Source organism: Schistocerca gregaria, chromosome 1 (genome assembly GCF_023897955.1).
Source record: "Schistocerca gregaria isolate iqSchGreg1 chromosome 1, iqSchGreg1.2, whole genome shotgun sequence".
NCBI classification, from domain to species: domain Eukaryota; kingdom Metazoa; phylum Arthropoda; class Insecta; order Orthoptera; family Acrididae; genus Schistocerca; species Schistocerca gregaria.
In genome coordinates this window covers 258,169,941-258,186,494 of record NC_064920.1, presented here as the reverse complement: position 1 = coordinate 258,186,494, position 16,554 = coordinate 258,169,941, and the positions used below count along the sequence as shown (strand labels likewise).

At 39.1% G+C, this 16,554-nt stretch overlaps 1 protein-coding gene across 1 annotated transcript in view; it reads right to left on the bottom strand.

Annotated features, from left to right (window-relative positions):
• Positions 1 to 16,554, bottom strand: part of LOC126341345 (DNA-dependent protein kinase catalytic subunit-like) — a 526,946-nt gene that overhangs the window by 271,981 nt on the left and 238,411 nt on the right. The window contains exons 25-26 of the mRNA XM_050001770.1: positions 15,656 to 15,937; positions 12,398 to 12,628 (exon numbers count right to left, since the gene is read on the bottom strand). Of these exons, the coding sequence (XP_049857727.1) occupies positions 12,398 to 12,628; positions 15,656 to 15,937 (513 nt within the window). The remainder of the gene's footprint in view (positions 1 to 12,397; positions 12,629 to 15,655; positions 15,938 to 16,554) is intronic.

The following is a 16,554-nucleotide window of genomic DNA, read 5'->3' as shown; positions in this document are numbered from 1 at the left end:
TCTCCTGCAAACCCAGTTGAACAAAACCGATCACCTGACGCAGGACCGGGTCCCAAGCAGTAGTCGATGCGACCTGCGAACCTGTAAGTGGAAAACCCTCGACCGCACGACGTTATTCCTCATCAATGTGGAAACAGTAGTTCATCACGATCGAAAACTGGGTCGGGGCACATCGACAATCGCGACAATGCGTCAGCATTGGCGTGCTGGGCCGTGGGGAGATAGTGAATCACATAGTGAAAACGAGACAAGTATAAGGCCCAACATTGCAGGCGGTGAGCTGCCTTATCCAGAAGCGAAGCCGATGGGCTGAACACAGAGACCAGCGGCTTGTGGTCAGTGATGAGGTGAAACTTAGAACCATACAAAAAAACGGTGAACTTTTTTAGGGCATAAATGATAGCGAGCGTCTCCTTTTCGATTTGAGAGTAACGCCGTTGCGCATTGTTGAGGGTCTTAGAAGCAAGGCGATGGGTCGTTCCGACCCATCCTCATACCGATGGACGAGAACAGCCCCTAGGCCATACTGTGATGCGTCAGTCGCCAGAACCAAGTGCTGACCCGGACGGAATGTGCCAAGACAAGGCGTTGACTGCAAATGAGCCTTCAGATGGACAAAAGCCTGCTCACACTTGTCGGACCAACAGAAAGGGACGTTTCTGCGTAACAGCTGATGCAGAGGATGAGCTACCGCCGCCGCTGATGGAATGAATTTGTGATAATAAGCAATCTTGCCTAGAAACGCCTGCAGTTCTTTGAGCGTAGATAGCTGGGGTAGAGTGTTAATGGCCACAACATGCTGACGTAGAGGACGTATACCCTCACGGGACAAGTGGAAACGAAGATACACAATGGAGGGTTGGAAGAACTGTTACTTGTCCAGATTGCACCTCAACTCAGCCGAATGCAAAACCCGAAACAGTGAACGCAAATTGCGAAGGTGTTCCTCAGTGGAGGCCCCCGTGACAACAATGTCATCCAGATAGTTTATGCAGCCGGGAACGGAAGCCGTGAGCTGTTCCAAAAACTGCTGAATAATGGCCGGCACGCTAGCGACGCCAAATGGTAACCGCTGGTACTGATACAACCCACAAGGAGTGTTGATGACGAGAAATTCCTTGGAAGAAGCATCCAACGGCAACTGATGGTACGCCTCTGATAAGTCAAGTTTGGAAAAGAACTGGCCCCCAGCGAGCTTGGTAAATAACTCCTCAGGACGGGGATAAGGATTAGTGTCAATGAGGCTCTGAGCGTTGACAGTGGCTTTAAAATCGCCACACAATCGCAGACTCCCGTTTGGTTTAGAAACCACCACGATCGGCGATGCCCATTTGCTGGAGGTAACAGGAAGGAGAATCCTTGAGGCTGTTAACCTGTCCATCTCAGCCTTGCCAGGTGCACGCAACACCACCGGAATAGGGCGTGCCCGGAAAAACTTAGGGCGAGCTGTAGGTTTAAGAGTAATGTGGGCTTCAAAATCCTTGGCACGACCCAGACCAGCAGAGGACACGGACAAGAATTCAGAACACAATCCATCCAGCTGTTGATATGGAATATCCTCAGATATGAGGTCCACATCATCATCAATGGAGAACCCGAACAGGTTTTCAGTGCCCGTATGATCCACCACATAAAATGTGAGGGGCCTAACAACAGACTTGTAGGCAGTGGAAGCACCAAACTGGCCAATGATAGGAATTTTCTGTTTATTATAAGTTCTCAGATTTTGCGTAACTGGAGACAAGGGAGTGGAGCCCAACTCCAAATACGTGCGAGAATTAATGAGACTTATTGCGGAGCCAGTGTCCACTTGCATGCGAATGTCTTTATCCAGAACACGAACAGTAACAAACAACTTATTTGTTTGAGAAAGCACACTGTTAACATCCATGTCCAATGCCTCGTCCTCGTCGACAGGAACTTTAGGGGACTGACACACAGAAGCAATGTGGCCTTTTTTCCTACATGAATTACACGTGGCCCAACGTTTTGGACACGCGGCCCTGTCATGCTGTATGAAACAACGCGGACAAGAAGGAAGTGCGGGACGAACCTGCTTCTGTGGTTCCTGTTTTCGCTGTGAGCGTTGCAGCCCAACACGACGTCGTTTACGCGAGTGAAGCGCCGCCACATCTTCGTTCTCCTGTGAAACAGGCAAATTGTCGGTGTCGAAAGTCGACTGCACAGCGCCTACATCACACCACGCATCTATTTGCGCACCAGCAGCGTGAGACACTTCAAAGGATTGAGCGATGCTTAGAACTTCCGACAATGACGCGTTTGGCAGTTGTAGGGCACGTTGCCAAACTTCTTTACAAGAGCAAGCCGTAGATTAGCATCCCTAACCATTGAATCAGCATAAGACTCGTGATGAGTGTCTGTGACAAACTGACATTTCCTACTCAGACCGTGTAGTTCCGCTGCACAAGCCCGGTAAGATAGATGGGGCTGTTTACGACACCGGTAGAACGCCACATAGGCGGCAATGACGTGGGTGTTTTTTCAGTAATAGTTAGACAATAAGTCACACATTTCTTGGAAGGACAGAGAGGCAGGTTCCCGCAGAGGGGCTAACTGAGACAGCAGCTGATAGATCCGTGGGGAAATCCAAGATAGAAATAACGACTTACACATAGGAGCTTCGACAACGCCGAAAGCCAAGAAGTGTTGCCGGAAACGCTTCTCATAATACTCCCAGTCTTCAGTGGCCTCATCGTAAGGAGGGAATGGAGGCGGAGAAGAGGAAGACAGACGATGAGTAAGCGACGTCGACAATGCCTGAATGGCAGCCGTCAGCTGTGTTTGTTATGAGCGCTTGCATAAGCTGTTCCATGTCTGCCCCGTCACGAACACACAAATCCACAACGCAGAAAATATCCGACCTCATCGCCAAAAAGTGTTATAATCTTTAATCACCAATAATTGCGTGGATATTCAAACACTCTCACTTAGAAACAATAGCTGGTTACATGATAACAACTCAGTATCTCTTATTCGACTGCCATGCCATGACATGCAGCCGGCGCCGTTCGTAGCTAGGTGGCGCTCCCACGCTCAGCCGAGTTGCGGAGCGCCTCTATCACTGTTTGCGCATACTGTTGTGGTGGCACTGTTAAATGTCGTGGCACTGTCACAACATTTACATACAGTATAAATAACAGGTCGATTAGGTACAACAGAAACACTAGTCATCCTGTTAACAAAAATATATCTAGATACAAACTGTCATTTGTAGGGATTGCACAAAACACATGCAAACTAAAAACAATTAAGAAAGAAAGGCATCAGAAACAAACAGAGTCGTGTACACATTGAGGCATTCCTGTCAACAGTTGCAGAATACAGTATCATTAGCCAGTCACTGAAACCTTAAATTGGATGAGATACGTCATTTTATAAAAAAAGCAAATCAGTATTAATATGATCTTTGATTTGCTCATTCAAGCTTTTCTCAGCCAAGAAGATGCCTCAGTGTGCAGCTGCTCACTTTATTAGGAAAGTACTCATGGTCAGTGGCAATCCTCTCAAGATGATCAACACACACATTTCTTCAATTGTACTTCTGCTCAGTTGTGAGGTTTTTTGACATATGCAATACTTCGGTCAAAATTTGATCCACGGTGAAAGTGTTTAAGTTTAACATGTCATTCATCACAGTTACTGTTAAACACTGCTCTGATCTCACAAGAGCACATACACATTCAAAATTTTCATTGTTTAGGTAGTTAAAGGTCTACCTTGCCAAGTTCATATTCACGTGTTCATACACTTCCAAAAATGCTTTGTGCCAGCTACGAATTTATGATCTCGATAAGGAATGTTCCACATAGGGCTGTTTCAACTATTCGCAGATCATGCTTGCAAATTCCCCAATTTCAACACAAAACTTTTGGCATGAAATTGCTCTAAACTGTGCTGTTCCACTGCTGTGACACACAACTTCACTGATGACACTCTAAAAAATCACATGATGGCTGTACAGAGCTGAAACTCTACCTGAGCATCTGGAAGGAATGAACACACCAATCTACACATGCAGAACAACACAACACTGCCAGATCGCTCACACTGTTCTCAGTCTCATTACTTTTTTCACACAGCTCATAAGAGAAGCCCATTGTAGCAATGAAAACAGAAGAGCAAGCAATTTCAGAATAAATCATCACAGACATTTAAAAATAATTTGTCTCTGAAATTCAACTATTCATTAAGCAAAGATAATGGTTTCTTTTTATGGTGGAGGTAAATTTCTAATTCATCTGCAGAATTAAGTAGTAGACCTTTGGCAACATTGTGTAGAAATTTTAGGTTATTAGAAACATATTCTATGGAGTGACTGCATTTTTTATTTACTGAAAGTACTTATATGATATTTTAATCTTTTATTTACTGAAAGTACTTATATGATATTTTAATCTTTTATTAGTAATGACTTATTGACGAAAACATCTATATTCTTCCTGTCACAACTGACATAGTAACTATATCCATTACAGAACCAAGCTACACAAATCATGGCCACTAATTGCTGACATTTTAAGGATTAAATAAGTTGACAATATTGATGTTGTTGTGGTCTTCAGCCCTGAGACTGGTTTGATGCAGCTCTCCATGCTATTCTATCCTGTGCAAGCTGCTTCATCTCCCAGTATGAACTGCAGCCTACATCCTTCTGAATCTACTTAGTGTATTCATCTCTTGGTCTCCCTCTACGATTTTTACCCCCCACGCTGCACTCCAATACTAAATTGGTGATACCTTGATGCCTCAGAATATGTCCTACCAACCAATCCCTTCTTCTAGTCAAGTTGTGCCACAAACTCCTCTTCTCCCTAATTCTATTCAATACCTCCTCATTAGTTATGTGATCTACCCACCTAATCTTCAGCATTCTTCTGTAGCACCACATTGTGAAAGCTTCTATTCTCTTCTTGTCCAAACTAGTTATCGTCCATGTATCACTTCCATACATGGCTACACTCCATACAAATATTTTCAGAAACTACTTCCTGACATTTAAATCTATACTCGCTGCTAAAAAATTTCTCTTCTTCAGAACCACTTTCCTTGCCATTGTCAGTCTACACTTTATATCCTCTCTACTTCAACCATCATCAGTTATTTTGCTCCCCAAATAGCGAAACTCCTTCACTACTTTTAGTGCCTCATTTCCTAATCTAATTCCCTCAGAATCACCTGATTTAATTCGACTACATTCCATTATCCACGTTTTGCTTTTGTTGATGTTCATCTTATATCCTCCTTTCAAGACACTGTCCATTACGTTCAACTGCTCTTCCAAGTCCTTTGCTGTCTCTGACAGAATTACAATGTCATCAGCGAACCTCAAAGTTTTTATTTCTTCTCCATGTATTTTAATATCTACTAGGAATTATTATTTTGTTTCCTTTACTGCTTGCTAAATATACAGATTGAATAACATGGGAGAGAGGCTACAACCCTGTCTCAAGTATAGAAAAACAAGAAGAGAAGCAAAAGCAAGAGCAATTGACACCACTATAGTGAACTCAAAAAACAAGGCAAAGGCAACTTGGAATGCAATCAATGCTGAAAGAAAGAAAAAAGATGGGTCAAACAAAGAAGGAGGTATTAGGTCAATTAAAATAGACAACACAGTGGTCACAGATGGTATGGAAATAGCAAACATACTGAATAATAACTATATCAGTGTAGTAGAAAACCTAAAATTGGGAATAAATAGTCAAAAACAGAAGGATATTAAGGTACCAAAAAGATCATGCAGTACTATGTTCTTAAGACCAGTCACAGAAGATGAATTACGGAAAACTATACAGAAACTGAAGTCCAAGAAATCAGCTGGTGATGATGAAATATCAAATCATGTAATAAAGCTGGTATGTGAGGAGATAATAACACCACTGAAGAACATAGCCAACTATTCTTTCAGATATGCAATTTTTCCTGAAAAACTGAAGATAACGAAGGTAGTGCCAGTGTACAAGAAAGGGTGTAGGGATGATCCCAACAACTACAGACCAGTTTCACTGATATCAGGTTTCTCAAAAATCCTAGAAATGCTTATGTATACCATATTACTTAACTATTTGGACAAACATAACATTCTCATGCCCACACATCATGGTATCAGAAAGGGTAAATCTACAGAATCAGCAATTGTCAGTCTAACAGAATACATTTTACAGTCCTTGGATGAGAAAAAGGTTGTCTCTGCAACCAGCTGAATGGATAAAATCATACTTGTGCAACCGCAAGCAGTATGTATCATTAGGAAACTCATACCAATCAGAAACCAAATCCATCAAATATGGAGGGTTCGGTAATGGGGCCATTGTTATTTAATGTATTTGTTAATGATATAGGTGTTGAGGCGGAAGAAAAGAAAATATTGTATGCTGATGACATGACAATAGTAAATAGTGACCAAAATATGGAACAGCTTGAGAGAAGAGCATACATATCTGCAAATGTCACAGCTCAATGGCTGTTGGAAAATGAACTGGTTATAAATCTAAAAAAAGACTATGTATGCAGTGTTTAAAAACAAGGAAAAGGCTGTAGACACGGATTTAGAGGTTGATGGAACAAGGCTGGAAGAAGTAGAATCTGCTAGATTCTTAGGTATTCTTGTGGATAATGAACTGAAATGGAAAAAAACATTAATAATGTCTGTAAGAAACTGAGCTGTGTCATATTCTTAATGATGCAGCTATCACAGTATTCAGACAAGAACCTTCTGTGTACAGTGTATCATAGACTTTTCGAACCATACTTACAGTATGGAGTGACTGTGTGGGGAAACTCAAACAAACAAGAGACAAAACGAGTGTTCACATTACAAAAAAAAGCAATTAGGACCATTTTAAGAAGAAAGACCTCTGAAACATGCAGAAACTGTTTCAAGAACTTAAATATCTTAACTTTTTCATCATTGTATATATACAAAACAATAATGTACATCACAAAAGGTAGTGAGGGCTGGATTACAAATGCTAGTGTACACACCCACAATACAAGAAAGAAGAATGAAGTACGGAGCATACCCCACCAACTGGCAATGCTAGAAAAAGGACCCCAGTACTTTGGTATAAGACTACTAAGAAGTCTGCCCAAAACCCTGAAAGATAGTGTACTTCACAATGAATTTCCAAAGAAACTTAAAGACTATCTCATTGAAAAAGAGTTTTACAGTGTTACAGAATACTTATGCCATTAAATTTGTATATATTGTTACTCATTATCAGTAATGTAAAAATGTAAGCTAAAGGTGTAGAAAAATAAGTGATAAGAAATGTTAACACTTTGACATGTCCTATATTACACGTACATTTACTGTACACAATGTAATCTTACAGGATCAAATAAAATTCAATTCAATTCAATTCAATTCAATTCCCAATCACCGCTTCCCTTTCATGCCCCTCGACTCTTACAACTGCCCTCTGGTTTCTGTACAAATTGTAAATAGCCTTTCGCTCCCTGTATTTTACCCCTGCCACCTTCAGAATTTGACAGAGAGTATTCCAGTCAACATTGACAAAAGCTTTGTCTAAGTCTACAAATGCTATAAACATAGGTTTGCCTTTCCTTAATCTAGCTTCTAAGATAACTCGTAGGGGCAGTATTGCCTCTTGCGTCCCAATATTTCTACAAAATCCAAACTGATCTTCCCCTAGGTCAGCTTATACCAGTTTTTCCATTCATCTGTAAAGAATTCGTGTCAGTATTTTGCAGCCGTGACTTACTAAACTGATAGTTCGGCAATTTTAACATCTGTCAACACCTGCTTTCTTTGGGATTGGAATTATTATATTCTTCTTGAAGTCTGAGGGTATTTCGCCATTCTCATGCATCTTGCTCACCAGATGGTAGAGTTTTGTCAGGACTGGCTCTCCCAAGGCCGTCAGTAGTTCTAATGGAATGTTGTTTACTCCCGGGGCCATGTTTCGACTTAGGTCTTTCAGTGCTCTGTCAGACTCTTGACGCAGTATCATATCTCCCATTTCATCTTCATCTACATCCTCTTCCATTTCCATAATATTGTCCTCAAGTACATCGCCCTTGTATAGACCCTCTATATACTCCTTCCACTTTTCTGCTTTCCCTTCTTTGCTTAGAACTGGGTTTCCATCTGAGCTCTTGATATTCATATAAGTGGTTCTGTTTTCTCCAAAGGTCTCTTTAATTTTCCTGTAGGCAGTATCTATCTTACCCCTAGTGAGATAAGCCTCTACATCCTTACATTTGTCCTCTAACCATCCCTGCTTAGCCATTTTGCACTTCTTGTCGATTTCATTTTTGAGATGTTTGTATTCCTTTTTGCCTGCTTCATTTACTGCAATTTTATATTTTCTTTTTCATCAATTAAATTCAATATTTCTTCTGTCACCCAAGGATATCTACTAGTCCTTGTCTTTTTACCTACTTTATCCTCTGCTGCCTTCACTACTTCGTCCCTCAAAGCTATCCTTTCTTATTCTACTGTATTTCTTTCCCCCATTCTTGTCAATTGTTCCCTTATGCTCTTCCTGAAACTCTGTACAACTTCTGGTTTAGTCAGTTTATCCAGAACCCATCTCCTTAAATTCCCATCTCCTTAAATTCCCATCTCCTTAAATTCCCATCTCCTTAAATTCCCATCTCCTTAAATTCCCATCTCCTTAAATTCCCATCTCCTTAAATTCCCATCTCCTTAAATTCCCATCTCCTTAAATTCCCATCTCCTTAAATTCCCATCTCCTTAAATTCCCATCTCCTTAAATTCCCACTTTTTTGCAGTTTCTTCAGTTTTATTCTACAGTTTATAACCAATAGATTGTGGTCTGAGTCCACATTTGCCACTGGAAATGCCTTACAATTTAAAACCTGGTTCCTAAATCTCTGCCTTACCATTATGTAATCATCTGATACCTTTTAGTATCTCCAGGGTTCTTCCATGTATACAACCTACTTTCATGATTCTTAAACCAAGTGTTAGCTATGATTAAGTTATGCTCTGCGCAAAATTCTACCAGGCGGCTTCCTCTTTCATTTCTTAGCCCCAATCCATATTCACCTACTTGTTTCCTTCTCTCCCTTTTCCTACTCTCGAATTCCAGTCACCCACGACTATTAAATTTTCATCTCCCTTCCCTACCTGAATAATTTCTTTTACCTCATCATACATTTCATCAATTTCTTCGTCATCTGCAGAGCTAGATGGCATAAACACTTGTGCTACTGTAGTAGGCATGGGCTTCATGTCTATCTTGGCCACAATAATGCATTCACTATGCTGTTTGTAGTAGCTTACTCACACTCCTATTTTTTTATTCATTATTAAACCTACTCCTGCATTGCCCCTTTTTGATTTTGTATTTATAACCCTGTATTCACCTGACCAATAGTCTTGTTCCTCCTGCCACCAAACTTCGCTAATTCCCACTATATTTAACTTTAACCTATCTATTTCCCTTTTTAAATTTTCTAACCTACCTGTCCGATTAAGGGATCTGACATTCCACACTCCAATCCGTAGAACACCAGTTTTCTTTCTCCTGATAACAACGTCCTCCTGACAATATTATGTTACTTATAAAATCACATATCTAGTCTAAGTCAAAGTTTTAATCACTGGCTAATTATTCTGTATTCTGCGACTGGTGACAGGAGTGTCTCAATGTATACACTGTTCACTTGGTTGCTGGGGTCTTTCTTTTTTTAGCTGTTTTCAGTATGCACATGTTTCGTGCAGGTCCCTACAGATGACAGTTTGTATCTAGACTTACGTAATTAATAGAATGACTAGTGTTCCTGTTGTACATAATGCGCCTATTATTTACACTGTATGTAAATACAACACAAAAAGTGCTATGAATCAAGTTGTAATGACAGGCCAGTATTTGTTGTAAATGGTGTCTTGACTGAGCCATCTTTGTGTACGATATCTTAATGCATGTCCCCTTATAGACTACCCAATGCTCAATTTTAATGTCAATAGTTTATTGTTATTTTGTTGTTGTGTACTACTTTTATATTCTGTACTGTCATTGATACTGTTACTATTGTATTAAACGCACTTCTGTATATAATTATGAGTATACTCCAAGTAAAAAAAATTAATAAACCACACTTTTTGCATCTTTGACTAGACATCAGAAAATATTGATCTTCAGAAAATATTGATCTTCATATCTTTATTACATTTACTGGTGGCGTCCTTGTAACTAATCTTTGCACAACACATGTTACACAAAATTCCCCTAAGAGGGCACTTTGGATCTAGTTCAAATATTAATGGTTTATTTCTTCACTTACAGTTCTTTTACTATATTTTATGAAAGTCTGTTTTTAAAATTACATCTATGTGATCGTAATCCAAATATTTCATACTACAATGTACTTTTACTGATTTTATTCATATTTGATGACCACTGGCTATCACTGGTGTAATGCCAGAGATGAAGTGGAGAGCTGTTGCTCTTTATGCAATGGCAACTGCAAGTCATGCAGCAGTTTTTCTTCATATCAGGCAAGAGCAGTTAGTGCAGGTGTACAAATAAAATTTGTTTAGGATACATCTGATTGACGACTTATTTTTCACAGTTCTACAGCGAACACTATTACAACTTTTTGACCTGACATATAACCTGCATGGGAAGAGATTCCCTATGAACATATCCAGAGACTCTGACTCCATGCCATAGCCTCTACGACTTCTGACTGCTTCATTAATACATTCCAACACTGTATGAATTCTCAAAGTCTGATATCATGCAGAATGCTGTAACCCCAATAATTTGTGTATAAAGTTGTCAACTATAAAGACCAGAATGTGATGTGTTCATGGTACTCTTACTGCATTCAGTCTCTTGTCGTAATGGTGTATTTTTCCATTATTCAGTGCTTTTGTAAATATTTGTTTTTAGGCAGTTGGAGCAATTTGTGTGACAAACTCTACAGTAGAACATCCTACATACACCTGATTGTATCACAAATTGTACACAGCAAACATGAGTAACAGTTTCAATCCATTGACACTTTTTTCAAAAACTATGAAGCACAAAAAAGACATTAAAACAACAAGCTACAAATGACAGTGGAGAAAAAGGCTACACTGTGAGTGCATATAATTGAGGCAACAGCAACTCAGATAATTAATCTCAGTATTGAAGCAAGGTACTGAGGTAAAAAACTGCCCTCTCCTTTCACAAACCCTCTCGTCATTTGAAACTAACTTTTAGAGATTGAAGAATGCACATATTTCATGATATTTACTGTAGTCCAGTTAAAATTACTTGGTAGTTGACATCTATGTCTTGCTGCTAAAGTGCTACCACATCAGCTGCCAGTTACCATTCAGTTACAGGTGCCAAACAAAGACAGCAGGTCACTTCACAAATGCTGCTTGTATGTAATGTGGGGCAATGTTGGAAGTGGCCACCACAAGGCATGTCTGAAATGCAAGAAGCTCTGTTAACAGCTAATTTCAAGTGAGCAATGACTGAACTGCAGCAGATGAGACTGAATAGCCCTGAATTTAAACTCATGTCCCAAGCTAACCACAATGAGTGATGTGCAATGTCACCACTCTGCGACCCAACTAAAATTGCCACTTTGTTCCCAGTGATTAAAGCTAGCCTGTATGAGCAAACTAAAGACAGAAAAGAATTAGTTTCATTGCTAAAAGCAAACAGTAATTTTTCACACTCATTGGTCATCTGAAACTATCCTCACACTGGATACATGAGCTATTGTGTTACCAACAAATGAACATTTGTCGTTGGTTGGTTTTAGATTACAGGCAAGACAGGCAGGTCCCAGACGAAAAAAAAAAATTGATGCAAAGAAACATAAGAGTAAACAAAAGTGTTAATATGGTGATGAAAGATAAATGGTACAAAATTATAAATAAAAGAAATACATTAAAACCAATTTATTCAATAAAAATAATAACCAAACTGTTATGATTAGTTTCAGAAATAAAAAAAATTAACACATTTGATGAGTTTTGAACCTGTGCCCTTTTACAGGTCAGGTTAATCAGCTATCTGTTGTGCCATGTTTCAACAGTGCATCATGTAGGTATATTTATGACTGTGGTGACACAGTTGCCGCGATGAACTGTAGTCTTTAAAAACTCAGCCTCCTAATGTCATGCGAAGATTATCTAATGTAATCCAATCTCTGACAGTATGTCACTGTGTATGTGAAGCTGAATTGCATCTTTGCTCTCCACAAAAAGGTGGAGATTAATCAATTATGAAAGTTGAAGATCTTGACAAACTTTCCACCTTTCTATAGACCTTATTTCTAACTTCCGATTTGAGGACAATTATATTTGTTGATTACTTTAAATATTGTGCAAAAGGTCACTACAGTTCATAATAAACCACTCATCTTGAAGAATTATACTTACCTTCCCATAAGTTTTGGTAGCAGCTTTTCTATGCTCGGAGCACATATATGACCATTATCTCCAGCTGAGAATACAATAATGGCTTTCAGGAAAATCTTATTCCCTGAGATCTCTAAAGCAGAAAGCAATTTATGAAAGCAAGTCACAAAGCTGGTCAATTCCATACTTCCTTCATGCAGTTCACTTGTTGAAAGTGGAAAATGGTGAGACTGCAGATTCAAGAGGAGATCCCTTAAAGAGCAGAAATCTGGATCAAGTATAATTGTCATAGATAAATCCAAACAGAAATTATTTGTAATTAATATTATGGCATGATGAGTGTTATTCTTGAAGTTAAAATGTTTAATTTATCAGTTATAGTTTGGACTACAAGTTCTGTACACACATTATGTTCTCTCGTATTCTTAAACAGTTACAATACTATTCAGTTACAATTTTTACTTGCATAATATTTTGATGTGCCTCTTCAATATAGTATGTGTTACATGACTTAAGAACAACTCAATTTGCTTTTATTTTTGTTGCAAACTTTAATAAACTCTCTCTTCTAGTCCTCAAATTCTGCAGAAACTATTTGGTGAATGGATTTTGGACATAAAAACAGTATTAAAGCAATCAAATAACCCCACAGTCAGCTGATTAAGTGCAAAACACTACTTGGGCTCCTATTACATAATAAACATTTGTACTTCATGAAATGTGTTAGATTTCTCAGTACCAGTAAAACATATTTGGCATAAAGTGCATACTTAACATAAAACACAATGAAGTTTATACAGAACCTTCAGTGAGGTGAATAGCAGCATCAATGTGTTGTGTTCACTGAACTTTCTAAAGCCGCAACAACAAAAATGTGGCACTAGCATCAATGATTGTTCAGAGGAGTGAAGCAGCATACTATACACAGGGCATTAGGGGTACAAGTGCAGATATTGTAATCACTGATACCTTAATATGTACCCACTTCAGTGTGTTAGTTGTTTTTTTCTCTGCATCAAACAGTCTTCTTCCAAATATGCCACGTAATTTACTACCAGATGTTTTCTGCATGGTAGTTAACTTTACCACTAAGTGACTATGTCTGTCACTATAGAATAAATGTTTTCCATTCATGTATCCACACTCAGCATCTGACCTGCTACCCAGGGAAATAAGCATTAATGGCTTGCTCTTGTCACATGTACTTGGAGATTCATTACTGCACAGTTTTCTGCGGATCCTAACTTTTAATAATGATTTAAGGCAGGTGGCGGATGTCATAATTTAAAACATGTTTCTGAATAAAAAGAAAAATACATTACTACTTCAGTTTTTGTTTATGGTTCCTGTTTTTCTTGATATTTCCTTTTCTACTACTAACTTACAGTTGTTAAAAAGGTTTGTCTTGTGATTTCTAAACTACATCAATACTTCCTGTTGTTTACATCTTGCGTTCTTTGGCTTACATGCTCTCTAAGCTCTCCTTCAGGTCATGAAGCTGTATGTTCTGATAGTGAATGTTTTGCTGCTTGCTGTGGAATAGTAATGTTGAGTTGTAGATAGTGAAATACGTAATCTCTGTAACTATTATATTTATAGATGCCACTATTGATTCCAAATCATTATAGATTATTAACAATGAACTCAATCAAGAAGTAGATGTAAGCATGGCTTACTCACTGTTAATATATTGGAACCCTACCTGGAATGAGTGGAGCACATTTGATCTTTCAGATAACTCAACAATATATGCAAACAATCTGAACATTTATACTCTTCACTACTATTCCATCTCTTACTCAATGCATTTCATCATCAATCTCCCCTTGTACAATAGCACACATTACAATCAGGTGACAAAAGTTATGGGATAGCCATATGCACATATGCACACGGCGGTAGTATTGTGTACACCAGGTATAAAAGGGCAGGACATTGTCAGAGCTGTCATTTGCACATAGGTGATTCATGTGAAAAGGTCCCTGATATTATGGCTGCACTACAGGAATGAAAATACTTTGACCACAGAATGGTAGTTGGAGCTAGAACAAAGGGACACACTATTTTGGAAATCGTTAGGGATTTCAATATTCCACAATCCTCAGTGTCAAGAGAGTGCCGAGGATACCCAATTTCAAGGCATTAACTCTCACCATAGACAACACAGTGAGCGATGGCCTTCACGTAATGACCCAGAGCAGCGGTGTTTGTGTAGAGTTGTCAGTTTTAGCACACAAGGAACACTGCATGAAATAACTGCAGCAAAAAGCCACGTGGGACATGCGACAACTGTAACCATTAGGGCAGTGCAGCAAAATTTGGCATCAAAGGCTATGGCAGCAGACAACTGATGACAACTGATGCAACCTTGATGACTGGAGGACCATGTCCTGGTGAGATGAGTCCCAATTTCAGTTGGTAAGAGCTGATGGTAGGCTTCAAGTATGGCACAGATCCCACAAACCAATGAACCCAAGTTGTCAACAAGGCACTGTGCGAGCTGGCAGTGGCTCTACAAAGGAGGACGAGATCCTCTGGTCCAACTGAACTGATCATTGACTGGAAATGGTTATGTTCACTTACTTGGAAACCATCTGCAGCCATTCGTGGACTTCATGTTCCAAACAAAACAGTAATTTTTATGGATGAGAGTGATGTTAGCAGGTCACTATTGTTCACAAAAAGTTTGAAGAACATTCTGGACAATTCAAGTGAATGACTTTGCAACCCAGATCACCTGACGTGAATCCCATCAAACATTTAGGGACATGACCGAAAAGTCAGTTCACACACAAAATCCTGTACTGGCAACACTTTCACAATTATGGACGGCTATAGAGGCAGCATGGCACTGTTTCTGTAAGGAGCTTTCGACGACTTGTCGAGTCCGTGCCACATCAAGTTGCACTACAGTGGGCAAAAGCAGGTCTGACACGACATTAGGAGACATCCTGTGACTTTTGGCACCTCAGTGCAATGTTTCTCAGGCCAATTCATACTTTTTGATTAGCTATTCCATATTGCTAGTCTCTTCAAGCTTCGTTTTTTTATCACTGAGGTGATTTCCCTTTAACACAATTTTTTAAAGGAATTTACACTTTTGCAATCAATCTATTATTCTACCATTATTCTTTTATCCTGCTGCAGAAGGACATGCATTATAATATCCTTCAACAACAGACATTTCATTTAAATCTATGAAAAATTAAAAATAGGAGGGATAAAGATAACAAAGAAACTGAAGAAATATGTATGAAGAGTGAACTGTTTTGTACATACCATAGACTTTGATCTTCAGCATTGCTGACATTAACCAGTCCTGGGAGCAAGTCCAGAACTCTATTTTTCTCATGCAGAGACAGATTTTCTGTAGTTATTATCTCTCTAAGCCAAATATGTATGGCAGCGTACCGTGTAAAGCAACCAACTGGCTCCTTAAGCAGCCTCACAGTTTGTACCAGTAGGTCCACAACCTGCCATTTCCTTGTTGGTATGTCATTTGCCCAGTTCTTCAACAACTCCCAAGATGCCAAAACTTTGCATCCCAAACCATCTGCAACACTGTTGACACAATACTGCCAAGTTATTCACTTGATTTCGTCAAAGTAAAAGATACTTAAAAAAAAAAAGAAACAGAAAGTCCATGACGGATAGCATCAATATAACGAAAAGGGTAGATTGCTATTCACCACATAGAGAAGGTGTTGAGTTGCAGACAGGCACATTTACAAGACTACTGAACATTTAAACTTTTGGCAAAAAGCAAGCGATCACAACTCCCCTACAAGCCTACATGTTTTTTAAATTTAGCTGTCTGCCACTCGATGCCCAGTCTATGACGTGAGTAGCAATTTATCCTTCTCAAAAATCTGCTGTTAAAAGATAGTTTAATTTGCTTAGCCTGCGGGGAAGTTACTGGACATAAAATGTTTTCACATTAACTTCGCTTGCATAAATTTGAGTGTACAAGATGAGAAATTGTTGTATAAAGATGACTTTCATCATCTGAAAAAATAAGTTTACAGACAGGAAACTTAATAATAGTACATTAATCAGTCTGGTTCTCATTCCCCATAAATGTGAGTCAAGTATCTTATGACAGTCACCTCAAGTTTCAGTTGTAGTTTCTATACTTAGCATTTTAAGGGACCTGCAAGAAGGTATTATTTTATCTCCCA